The 14178-nt window shown below is 35.5% G+C and overlaps 1 protein-coding gene across 1 annotated transcript in view; it reads right to left on the bottom strand.

The window, feature by feature from the left end:
* The window catches only part of Tmtc3 (Transmembrane O-mannosyltransferase targeting cadherins 3), a 137960-nt gene that overhangs the window by 11676 nt on the left and 112106 nt on the right, over positions 1-14178 (bottom strand). The window contains exons 3-4 of the mRNA XM_053744166.1: positions 8745-8826; positions 484-583 (exon numbers count right to left, since the gene is read on the bottom strand). Of these exons, the coding sequence (XP_053600141.1) occupies positions 484-583; positions 8745-8826 (182 nt within the window). The remainder of the gene's footprint in view (positions 1-483; positions 584-8744; positions 8827-14178) is intronic.

Here is a 14178-nt window from a genome sequence, read left to right as displayed (position 1 = left end):
ATTATCTCTTTACGCGTTATCTATTCAACTAAATCTTCTTAAAATTTGTTGAACATGAAGAACTGTTCTCGTGGGAAATTCACGCAGGAGAGGCCGCCGGCAATGTTAAATATTACTGGCATTTCGGAACGACCAATGCTGAGAAGAAATGCCTAAAGAAACTCAATAAAAAAGTGTTGGTCCCTATCATTCCAAAAGAGCTTTTTGTATTTATTTTTCTAGTTGTTTAACAAAGTATGTATATGATCAAAAAGTATTTGGACAATCATAATTGTATCATTAAGTGCTGATAAAACATATAGATATAAAAACAGGTTTCTATTTGTTGTTTAAAACACCACGGTTCGCCTAGCACAGCACAGCTTCGGCAGTTTCCCAGCCAAGTCAAGTTAACCTTCATGAATTTTTGTGCTGCGGTAATAAGGGCGAGTTTACATTGTACACTCTCTGTATTTGTTTAGGTTAATGTATTGTTGATTGTACCTGTGTATCGTCTCCTGCTAGCAGCTCTTGCATAGCACAGCAGAGCGCCGAGGAAGAACAGAGACGACAACATCTCCGCTCTCCCCACCACTCCTGTTACCTGTGGAAGAAAAAACATGAGTAAGTATTGGAGAGTTTTTACCTTTGGAAATATAGTGTACTTAGTTTAAACCGTTTGTGATTACACATGCTTGATAGCAAAACTCCACAGTATAAGCTGTTGCCCGTGAACGCCTGTCAAACAGAAAGACACATAGACTTTATTGGGTGGTTCGCAGACCGTTTCGACCGCTGCGGCTGCGCAGTCATTACAATCCGTCAATATACTTGAGGAAGGAATCATTTCCAAAATCTATCATTCATAACATTGACATTACTACAGTACAGAGTAATGAATGTAAAGTGATATAGTCTTGTCTTGAATCCGTGTATTCGTTTTTTAATTTATCGCGGACAGACAGACGCGGCAGGGTCAGGATATGTATGTATGTAAGCTATTTTTTATAATATGGTTCACTTAACTGGCAAATTCCAATCAAATACAAACATGCAATACAAATGTATGAGATTTTTACCGTAAGTCACTTTATTTTCAGGTAATAACATTTGTATGTAATTACCTGAAAATAAATACGTTAATATATGAAAACCAAGTTATTATTATTATTTATTTATTTAAGTAAGGAAATCAACCATAAACGTTATTTATGGAACGAAAGCTGTTGCGTGGGCGGTGATGTTTTCTTTGAAGAGTTCCATACAAACAATCACAGGATTGTTTCTATGCACAAAGTTCAAATGTTACGAAGGTAGGCGGACGCCTCTGAAAGGTTCGATACACGAGTTTCTTTTTCTTAGTTCAATAACTCTCACAATAAACATCTATTTCTGTGCATCAAACAACAAGCATAACTGGCGATTGTAATTTAAATTTAGAACATTTTCTTTTTTATTAAAATACGCATTTGCACTGGCGATTGTGATTTAAGTTTAGAATATTTTCTTTTTTTATTAAACGAGGCATTGACATTTGGCTACATTTGACTCAAACACGATAATTAAATGCCACTTTAATCATCAGTTTTCTTAACGCGATTTTCAATTTTTTTGTTTTGATTAATATAGTAAATATTAAGAATGCATTTTGACTCCAAAATTGTGACGTCTCAAGATATTACTGTCATACAGCTCCATATTTTGTTATTTGTTATCCATACATGGTTGTTAAGTATGGAGCATTTGAACGAGACCAAAAATGTGTGATTTAATTTTTGTCATATCTTTGAAAGCATTATCACAGTAATTTTTTCACTGGTGTTTCTATTAATATTAGGTTATTGTAGTATAGTATATACATAGTATAGTATATACATATGAAATTGGCGTTTGGTACAGGAGGAACAAAAAGTCGAATATTTTTTAATATAATATATTTATTCAATCAAAGTAAGAACCATTATTATCTATGCACTTTTGCCATCTCATAGGTAGATCATTGATCTCTTTACTAAAAAAACCATTCGGACGGGAATCAATAAAATCTTTGAAGGCGGTTTGGACTGTCCGATCGGAGTTGAATTTTTCCCTTGGAATAAGTTATCTAAATTTCGAATAAAAAGGTAATCTGTTGGAGCAAGGTCCGGGGAGTACGGTGGATGTCTTAGACATTCCAATTGAAGCTCCTCTAATTTGGTAGCCGTCTGTTGTGCAGTGTGTGGTCTAGCGTTGCCGTGAAGCAGCAGTGGCGTGGAGCGATTGATCAGCCTCGATTGTTTAGCAGCTAGCTTTTCCATCATAGTTTGCAATTGCTGACAAAAGACGTCTGCCGTAATCGTCTGGCCAGATTTGAGAAAACTGTAATGAACGACACCGGCACCAGTCCACCAAACGCTTACAAGTAACTTTTTTTGGGTTCATTTTCGCCTGGGGCAGGATTTGTCTAGCTGGCCAAGGTCCAGCAATTGCGATGAGCGTTTCCGATTATCGTAGAGAATCCACTTTTCATCACAGGTAATGATTTGATTTAAAAACCCTTCATTATTGTACCGGTTAAGTAATGTAACGCAGCAGTCGACAGGCGTTTGCCGGTTTGCTTCACTTAATTCGTGAGGTGCCGTCGCCCACCTTTCAAGTTTCTCAATCTTCCCAAATTACTTCAAGTGGTTTAAAATAGTTTTATCACTAACACCGAAGCCTGAAGCTAACTCGGACGTGATTTGCGATAGATCCGCTTCCACAATAGCCTTCAATTCTTCATTATCAACTAGGGTCTCCGACCGTCCACGGGGCTTTTTCTGCAGGTCGAAATTTCCAGAACGAAAACGTTGGAACCAAAAATGCACTGTGTTTTCTTTTGCGACACGACCGCCATACACATCATTAACCCTTCGAGCCGTTTCCGCAGCACTGGTGCCACGGTGGAACTCGTATTCGTAAATAACGCGATATTTCAAGTTTTCCATTTTGTAAACTGAGTGACGCAAAAAGAAAAATCAGAAGAAAAAAAACAAACGAATGACGGTTAATGAAACACAAATACATGTGTAAATAGCTGTATACATTTACATTATGAATTCCTAACCAAAGAGGACAAATTTGTGATTAAAGTGGCCAGTACATCAATACGCCAATTTTATATGTAAGGACCTAATATATAAGGGCTATTCCAAAGCCCTCATCATCTCAGTCATCAAAATAATATGTGAACTAGCCTAAAATACAGACTTTAGGCTAGCAAGCGATTCCTGAGGAAAATTTAGGTAGGTATCTAGGGACGGAACGCTGGTAAACAATATTAATGATATTTTTTTTATTCCATCATAAAGTTTCAGGATTGTAATTGTAACCTGTCAGTTATAAATTACATGGAACTAATTTCATGTCGAAAACTAATTGCAAAAGCAAAGTTTTCGAATTTAGAACTACCTGTATAGTTTGTTACCAGCCAGCGCTAGGAATTTAATAAGGGTATAGACTATAATTTAAACTAACATAGTTTTTGGTTCTTTTATCCAGTTGGTACCTATGTAGAATTTATTTTTTGTAAAATATGTTTTTTTGGAAAAAGCTTTTTCTTGCTTATCTGATATACTATGGACAAATTATACTTTATTGTATATTGATAAATAAATCAGGAACGGATTTCTTGATGTATTTACTTATTTCGGATATATACAATTTCTGTTTCATTAATATTCAGTGTCTTAAGAACAACACTAACAATAACTATGGATTATGTCCTAAATAAAGAATTACTATTATTTAAAAAAATTTGCAAGCAAAACTATGGATAATGAAAACAAAGATTAAGACGAAAACTTTGCATACACATTATCAACATTCGAGACTTCAAAACTGTTACAAACTTCGTTATTTCGTTAGAAAACAAATGTTACGGAAAATTGGTTCGAACAATGTTGTCACCAAAGCACGGATATAAAATGTAGGAGTAACGGCGGTTGTACAAACTAACCAATAAACACGATGAAATACTGTGCCGAGGGCGTAGCTAACACGATGTTACTATTACGTTTTATAGTGGTTTACTTGCAAAACATAAGGTATTTGTATAACTATTGTAGCTTATATATTGTTATTATTAAGTACTAGCTTTGGCCCGCGGCTTCGCCCGCATTTATTTTGTGGATCCGCTCAAACATATTTTTGTCAATATCTCGGGTTCTAAGCAACGTAAAGAGCCCTATAATAATTATTTTTTAATACTTTCTATTTACAGAACCAATTTACATTTTTATTATTTGTGTAAATGATTATAATACACTTATAAGACCCATATTTGCTAATTGACGCCTTTGAAGAAAATGCTGCGGTGAAGTTTGTTGACCCGCTTCTCCTTCATCTACGCTTTGGAAGTCGGCTAGATTGAATTTAATCTAAATAAAGAAATTGGAATTTTACGTAATGAGTGGAAAGAAATATATAGCGAGGAAAATTGGAGTTTGGTAACATAACATCAATACGTTAAATTGGGATCGTTTTTTGTTGTTGTAGTCGAAGTCAGGAGAAAATCCAGCTTGACAATCTGTGAGTTAGCTCGAAAATAAGTGTCGCCAAAAAACAAGATTTTGGTTCAGGCGTTCTCGCGTTCTAAATCGTCTGGTAAAAAGTTCATTCTGTCGTGTGGTTACTCTTTAGATTAGGACCCTAGGCGTACTAACTGATGGGCAACGATAATAGTGTTCCTAGAAAACACCGTCCAGATGTTAAGTTTTTTAAATTTTATTTGGTTTTAAAACTGACTTAGAGGCGCCACAGCCTAAATACTCTGGTGACTGATATAGCCAATTTTTGCAGTGCGCACATTCACCCCTCCAATGTAATTATTAAAAGTCTAAAATATCTTCGGATTTACACAATACCTATTTCCATATAAATCTCCTCAAAAAGCCTTCAGATACGACCCGACGAGACAAACTTGTCCCAGCCTGCTGTAAAGTTACACAAATACAACACAAAAGATCTGCAAAAGATTGAATTAAGGCCTTCGAGGAGAAAACTACATTCAACTTTTTTTGCAAACTTCGTTGTAAGTTTTGAAAGCTATTATATTCTCTTGATAGTCCAAGTTGCTTGAGGGTTTGTTTTAGAAGTTTCACAGAAAATATTTTCACTTGATATTACTGCACAGAAAGTATGAAGTGTTTGTTATTTCCTTCCTCGATGCAGACATTTCAGCCTGTGTTATATTAGCATAACTTTTCTAGAAGTACCTATATAAATACTTACTTTAGCAATACTTTTATAAAAGTATATAAATGTTTAAAAAAATAAACATACTCGATAAAAAATAACAATTATGTAATTAAATAGTATTAGATCTTGCTCGCGGTTTCGCTTTTGTGATGTTCCCGATGTTCCTACACTCATCTTCAGCCTGCTTTTCTCGAGATTAGATTCTGAAGTTGCAACCCTAATTAAGTATAAAAGTGGTGGGAAGCGGTAGTGGTGTATTGGTTAATAATTAAGTTGTGTGTGAAATGGAGAAGGCAATGACAAACCACTCCATTAATAGTGCCAAGAAAGTTGTTATGTGTGTTTTATTCCACGTAAAGACCAAGACCCTCAGCCATGAGGAATACGATAATGAAGAAGAGTATAAAAGTAGTAATCTACAATCCATTAAAAAATGTATTAACGCTGTATATGTATATAAAAGGATAAAATTAGTTAACTTATTTATAAATTGCAACATTCGGTATCATATTGAAAATTTCAAATGTCTGCAAAACAACCTAAACAACCAACAAAAATGTATCGCAAATTCGCCATTATTATCTCCATACTAAGGTTCACGTAGGGTAAATCGGCATGCAGTAGTACTACAATTTGGTGCAACACAAATAATGAAATAACCAGTTTACGGCCGCGTTTCTAATTGGAAAACGGTCATAAACGAGTTTAAAGATCATCAAATTTACTGGTCAGGCGTTACGTTGCAATGTAACAGCAAAACTGCAGCCACGAAGTAAAATAAATAGATTCTACGACAGCGTCGTAACATATACTGCAGTGGATGGCCATGTCCAAATAAATGTTAGAAATGAAATGCACGTACAACTAAAATGTATGTAACAAATGTACGTAGGGTACTTTTTGTCCTGAAATTCCCACGGGAGCGAGGCCCCGGGCGTAGCTAGTAGCTATTATGTAAACGTAGAGCTCCAATTGATACTCTCAATAATGGACAACAGATCTAAAAGGAACTACATGTGAAATGCAGAGGATTCAACAATTTATACTATATTAAATTGTCTTTCCAATTCTGAATAGTTCTGTTAAAAGTGCAGACACGAAAGCGTTCCAATTTTAGTGCAGTTTCGCGACAGAAAAGTGGGAGTTGAGTCATACATTAAAGTTATATTAGATGTGTCACTTCATACATTATGCATGGTCATGTATTTACAGTACAGTATAAACCACGAAACCTGTATCTAATTCTTGTTGGGCTTGATTTTATTTTGATAGCGTTAAAGTGTCGACTATTTGGTACGAAGCGCGAGGTATGACTTGAGAACATGTAAAAAATGGAATTAAATGTGTGAAATTTTTTTTATGAGGCGAATTTTAAAAGGCGAAATGTTCCGAAAAACATTATTGTTAACTTATTTCAGGCTTTGGATCTTTTTATACTAGGTTTATGACATTACAAAATATTAGGGCTTATAAAATATTGTAGCTATTTAAAAAAAGAAAAAGTGTCTGTAAAGACCTAATTTCTGATTTGACTACACAAGCAAATTTACTGCATGATTACACATGGATTGTACCTACAACTGAACCTTCACTATTTTGTTCCACGAGTGTCGTCTAAAGGAATTGTGTCGTTAAACTGTGACTGAGTGGCCAACGCTACGGATTTATATAGCACTGTAAACATAAGTGCGCGGGCGAATACGGGGCACTTCATTTTACGCCGGCTTATACAGCTCTTGTCAAGGCGACGAGCTCAAATAAGATTGAGCGCGCTGTATTACAGTTTCCAGAAATAAATTAACTCAGCTATAAAATAAATCGTTCGTTGATGTATTTTATTATATAATTCTGTGCACAGTTTATAATATAGCCGGTCGGGTTTCGTTTCGCGGCGAGTTGCAAAGACAATCGTCCGTTAGAACTTGAAATGTATAAACATGATAATGGCAGAAGTGTTATGGAGAAGAAGAGCAAGATGATATGGAACCTTTTGTGGGAGGTTGTAAACTAGGCAACTGTATTTACTCTACATATAATTACTACCTATTAATGCAAAAAATGTTGATATCACAATCAGAGACTTAGAGATATCTGACGGAAAACTTAGAAAGAAACCAGGAATACGCTCAGAGGAGAGAAAAACAAAAACCTCATATAAAATATCCATTCCGTGCCGAGTCGATAATGTCACTCAAATTTAACGCAGACTTTTAAATACAGTTTAAAAATAACCACGAATTGATCGCGCGACGTGTACGTAAAAACAAATGATTGAGCTCAGGTAGCGGTTTTTCGATAGCAATTTTTAATTTCACCGTTGCATTTTTAAATGGGGTCGCCCCGGAGAGATATTGAATATCTGTTATGATCTGTGGTTCGTTTCACGATTGGATAGCAAAAATGTGTATGGTATAATAATAGTAATACCCTGTATAGCTGAGAAAGGAACCGGGAAATGTTCAAATGAGAGGAAACACAATAAATCGCACGTGATTAGTAGGCAATATAGGAAAGAAGGCATTGAATAAAAATTATTCGATTTGCTAAATGTATATTTTTTTAAATGATATTTTTTTATTTATTATAGGATGATGATGATGATATTTAGCATGGAATTAGTAGGTACGAAGTACTTATTAAACCCATGGCATATACTCGTACAAATTGAAAATAGACTAATAAAATACCATGGAATTAGTAGGTACTGCCGAAGTACTTACTAAATCCATGTAAAATACATCGTCCCTAGATTCGCGGTAAATTTATGAGTTTACAATTTGCCAATAAATAACCAATATAATAACTAATATTGTAATGTATTGCGCTAATGGCAGTGCTGTAGTTGGCAAGACACCTCAAACAATTTCACTATGCATGCACGTAACTTACACTAAGGAGTCATTAAATTGTAATATATGACAGTAACTGACAAACTGCTGAGATTACAGAGATATAGCGTTTTAGGAGATTAATTTTACGTGTAATATTTATTGTTAATGGATTTGCTGGTTTTAAACCAGAAAACAAATATACAGCGTTTTATGGTAAGCAGTTATATAGCAGGGGCTTACATACTGATTCATTTTTACATGGGTACCAAATCATTAAGGCCCTATGTAGCCGTGCGGCTACTTTTACATTTTTTTCAATTTCTATTATTTCTTAGCAAAATTGTAAAAATGTTCTTGACAAATTAGGTCACGCTAAATAAATAATTTTATTTGAAAGTATTATAGTTTTCCATTACACAATGCAATCACATTTGACTAAATGGAAAACTGTGGCCACTAAAATCTGTTTTACAGGGTCATTACGCAAGAATAAGAAATTTTATATTTTGTATAAATACATAATTGAACTTTGTATTTTTCATATGCAAGTGAATTAATTGTATTCTTTTTATGGGAAATAAATGTCTTAAATCGCAACGTACGATTTGATTTGATTTAGATATTACAAGTTATATATGTCAAAATTTGGGTATTGGTTTTTAATCACATTTTCACATTACATGGATTTCTCTCTGTACTATTACTAGTTTAACTTACCGCCTCCGTGTGTATAGGATGAACGGCGAATAATATGGATGCCACGAAACTTGCGAACTCTGGGAGGAACATCGCGCACACCCTGCAACAAACAACTGGGTCAAACTCATGGCTACTCTATACATCCTGCCATATAATATCTATAATTATTGTCTATAGACATACAATAAATCGCACGTGATTAGCAGGCTATAGGAGAGAAGACATTGAATGAAAATTATTAGATTTGCTAAATGTATATTTTTTAAAACTATGTCTAGCTTTTTCATTCTCATGCTGATTCACTGGCTGGTAATCGTAGTCGTGCTGGTTATCATCATATCAGCCTGTGGAAATTATGGTTACACTCTTCTTTTCGAGTCTCTTCTCTCTCTTATGTTGGCAAACCGGGGTCACGGTTTCCTTTGGAGTTTTGCATAATAATATGAACTTGGAAGTTTTGAATATTCGGCTATGATTTTATCGCCTGCTGGGACGGCGTTTGTTGCCATAATCAAATGTCAATAACCTTATGAGGCACTATTCACGAAAGTGCAAATCTAATGACTACCTACGAGTATTATATACATCACAAAAAGAGGTCAAAAGAGAAGGTAATTACAGCAGAATGTTAAACCTTTTTAGGTTTATTTTTTAACCTTCCTTCCTAACCTTCAATCCAGACGTCATTTGTCATGAAATCGCACTTTCAAATTATTCGACATAGAGAGTGAGAATCATTTTTAAAAATAGAGTAGAGATATTTTATTATATGAGTAAATACGTAAACGATTCCTAGACGGGAACGCGTCTATGTATCTGTAGGCTTGAAACCGCAGAGTTTTGCTGACCTGCCAGCAGGTCCGAGTTATTTTAGATTTTATATAACGCTATTCAGAAACAACTTTACTGAATGTACAACTATCCTCAACACTCTTATTTTTATACAAGCCGACAAAGAGGCATGCGGCCCACCTGATGGTAACTGATTGCCACAGCATGTTTATTTTATCTATGGCCACAGCCTATTAACGCCTGTAACACCAAGGGTGTCACACGCGCGTTTCCTACTTTATGGCCTAGGATCTTTTGCCACAGTACCCCGTAATTACACTGCCTCTCTCACCCTTCAAACCGGAACACAGCAGTGCTTGCATTGTTGTGTTTGGCGGCAGAAATGAATGAGAGTGCAGGCAACGTTTGTTCCAAGGACTACCTCCGGTATTGTAGCTTTCTCGTCTGCTTAAACAGTGTACATTAAAATTTCAAGTTTTGCACACGTTTCAATTAGAGCGCTACTGTAATCCAGCGCGCGCTCGTAATTTGAAATATATTATTAATCAAAAACTAGGAGAAATTATATTTCGAGTCTTCACTAACATTTATTACAAGAATGTGTTTATACTACTTTCGAGCTTTGCTCTTTTCAGTGAGTTCTTTCTTCTTTCATATCGAGTGTATTGTTAACACGTTACTGGTGTCAAATTTTATTCCTTAAGGCATCTGACATGACTTTTACAATTACCTAGGTACTGACTTGTAGCAAGTAGTCGATTACATACTAGTGAACTAAACTCTCACGATATTTATTTTGTTTTCTATAAAGCTTTTGCCTGGTCGAGGCAGGTTTATAAATAAAAAAAAATAACACCATGGAATATTCGTTCTATTCTTCGTCGCCATGCTAGTGAATGTATGCGGCTGGAAATACAAAAGGCAGCAAACGACTTATGAAAATATCATTTCCCACTATAACGGAACGTGATATTTTGTAGTGAAGGTTATTACGAATATAATGTTTTTTGGTTCACATTATATTCTGGAGTATGCTAACAATATGCGACAAAGTGAACGAACATGTATAAACGATGTAAAAAGGAAAGAAACAGTCAACAGAATTAAATTCTTTGAAAAAATTCTATGAGCATTCAATTAAATCGAAACGGTAGATATTGTTTGCCTGAAGAGAACAAATTTCCCCTTTGATAAAGAAATATTTTATCTCGTTTCCTTCGGTTCCTCCTTCCATTTTGCTTAGTAAAAGTACCATGAGGGAATGTGATAAAACTTGTTATTGAATGTGATAAAACATATTTTTTAACAAATATATATTTGTTAAAAAATATGTATTAGCCAGTTTTCTGTCCCCACTTAGTAATGAGATGGATAAGGAGTATGGACCATGAATGGGCCATGCATAGTCCATACTTCTTATAACTGGGCCCATTGCGGATTGGTGAGTTTTGACGTCTTGAAAACAGCTGTTTTCGAGTCTCTAAAACTCATCAATAAATGAAACTCGAGAAACATTTTTAGTCGCTTATCTAAGGTATTAATACAAAAATATTTAAATAAGTAGGACTTCAATTATGATTGTTGCGATAGTTTTAGTTATTATTATGATTGTTACGATAGTTTTAGTTATATTATTAGTTAAATAAATGTATTTACGTACTACGTTAGTAAAAATATCCCATGTTCGACGTTCCGTAAATGACATATTAATTATTTAATTTCGCACTAAAAGTTTTACAACTCCCACGTCCTCAAGTTCAATCTTGTTACACAATCTTAGCAAATAAAACACAACGAGCTGAGATTAAAAGATAATGTTAGATACAATAACGTTAATGAGATCATAATAGCACTCTCACGGGATTAGAAGTCCGAAACTTTTGTCGGTATTTTATTTCGGAGACGTGATATTTAGCACAGTTTATTAAGATCCATGCCCCATTGCGACGACGCAGCATGTTGTGGCTCCGTTTTTCAACATGTTTTGACACTGTTGTACGTAGACGTGCGTTGAAACATCATACAATTTCTGCGTTGTCTGTAGACGGACGTCAAAATGACGGGGCGCGACTGAGCAATGAGGCATGGTTTTAGCTAGGTGTCAGTAGCGCTTGTAGTTTTGACAGAATGTGGGAAACAAGGACAGACTAGTCTGTCTGTGGCAACACAACGAGTGACAATGATTGGCGGAGTTTGCTCAGTGCCGCCGCCAAGCGGCGTATGTCCACAACTCGATTGGAACAACTAATTTGAGAGTAGTGGAGTGTCGGAACCTAACTTCTGCCGGAATTAAGGCACTCGTTAGCGACTTTTTGCGAAACTGATGAAATCTCTTGCGAAGTTGGCGAAAAAACATTTATAGGTAGTTTGTTCGCGGACTTAACGAGCCCCTCTAACTCGGAATTATTTGGGGTTATTTTCAGATATTTGCTCGATAAGTATTTTAGTGCCAATCCTATTGATTTATAATTTGTTGTTTGGCTTATTAATTACTAGCTTTCCCATGGCTTCGCCCGCGTTTATTATGTGCGTCCGCTTATAAATTATTGTTGTTAATATCTCGGGTTCTAAGTAATGTATCGTTATATATAAAATATCGAAAACCGAACGATTTTGCGTGATACGCGAACAAACACACAAAAAGATAGATAGACGAATATTCTAAAAAAATGTTTTGGCTTCTACTAATCTCATAAAGACCCTCATAATTATTTTTCTGTAATCGCTCCTACGTACGACATACAGTTACTTACAGTTTTATTATATGTATAGATAGATGAACAACCTGCGAACTTTATGTTGTTAATATCTACGTTCAGATTTATAAAATATAACTATTTTATACAATATATTATTGAACGTTCGGTGGGTTCGGTTCGGTTATGAAAGGTACACAAATACATATGTCCTAATACTTCCTACGTCATACTTAGAAGCAATACTCTCAACAAGATAAATAAAACATAGCGATTCAATTCTCATGAGATTGCGGCTTCGTGGAAAAAATGACGAGAATCCTTCTCGACCCAACACTCATTTCATACAGTCAAATGTTTGCTCACAAATAAGTAGCTTCGTCCCGGGTTCCAGGAAACCAAACACGGAACTCGCCATTCACGTTCAATGTTTTGTGTGATGTTTCATATTTATATGTTATATGAGGCGTGTGATTCCTGCTTCAGTATAGGACACAGTAGTATCACATCACATATTTTTCCATTAGGAGGTAGACAGAGTGAAGAGTTGAGAGGCAACAACAGCATTCAAAACTAAACGGTTGAGGAGTGCCCTCGTTTGGAACCGATCCGGGCTGCAACATTAGGTCATGCTTATCATAATAATGAAGTGTCATGGAAACTGAAGCGACGTGGGAAATTTCAACTCTGTACGTCAACTGAAAGTAGGAGAAATGAAACTTGCAAGATTTGATAACAGACAACGGGACAGGTGAAACTAAATAAAAGCTTGTAATATGATTTCTGGTCACCAATGAATCGTCAAAAAATGTAAAATGTTTTTTGCAAGTTGACCCTGCGCTTTGAGATGCCAAAGTCGAATATGTAACCGGGAACACATTCAGATAATTTGTAAAACAATGCACATGCAAGTGTGTATCGCGTAAAATGAAACGACGACGTGTGGTCGAGTAATAAAGTTGTTGAAGAAAAATCTCGTTTCGCGTTGATTCCGATCTGCGGTCGACGTACCAAGATGTTTACTTTAAATGAAGTAGCAAAATGGTTCTTATGCTAGCGGGGTATGGTTTAAAATTGTCTTATAGTGGCTTTGCTACCGACCGTATACAAACACGCTGAAAACAATTGCTAGGGTTAGACGGTTAAATGGTTAAACACTTCCCATCAGAGCACACATTGTGTTGTCTCCTCTTATAAAGAATATAGGGTGCCATGCAATTAAGGCGCTATTAGCAGCACACTACCGCCTCCATCACACTTTTATCAATTTATTTTTATTTCCTTTTAAATTTTGGTGGTCACCGTTTTGGATTTAGTCAACTGTGAAAACTATGATACTTTGTAATATAATTTTTATTTTACGCCAAGAAATACAAGAAATCGATGATAATGTGACGGATCTTAAAAGGTAAATAATTGTTTTAGTGGCTGCTTTGTATTGCAATCAGACAAGCTACGAAGACATGCGCAAGCGACTACGAATTATCGTAGCAAAGACTACGCCGGCGCCGTAGCACTCCATGGCTCGTAGCAAGTCGTAGCACGTGGTAGCACGGACGACGTATAGTATTTTACATTGCTATAGTTACACTCGGGTCGAGGGTTCTAAACATTTCGATATAAAAAGTATTTTATGTGCTTTATCAGAATATTTTCTATCAGTACCTATATCAAACATTTAAGTCTGTTCAGTAGATTGTGCATTATTGAGAAACAAACATCCTCGCCCATATCCAAATTTTGGAAAATATCACTACATAGTATAGAACTACGCAACGGATTTTGATGCAGATTTTCTCAATAGTGTGATTACTGAGGAAGGTTTTGATTTTACCCGTGCGAAGCCGGGGTGGGCCGCTAGCAATGTATAAAGTAGAATATAATAAAGATACTTAAAAAAAATGGATTATGAATTTTATGAAGACACAAAATAAAACCCTTTGAACATAGTATAAACATAAATA

This window comes from Plodia interpunctella, chromosome 4 (genome assembly GCF_027563975.2).
Source record: "Plodia interpunctella isolate USDA-ARS_2022_Savannah chromosome 4, ilPloInte3.2, whole genome shotgun sequence".
NCBI lineage: Eukaryota > Metazoa > Arthropoda > Insecta > Lepidoptera > Pyralidae > Plodia > Plodia interpunctella.
The sequence above is the reverse complement of the archived record's forward strand: the minus strand, read 5'-3'. Positions and strand labels throughout refer to the sequence as shown.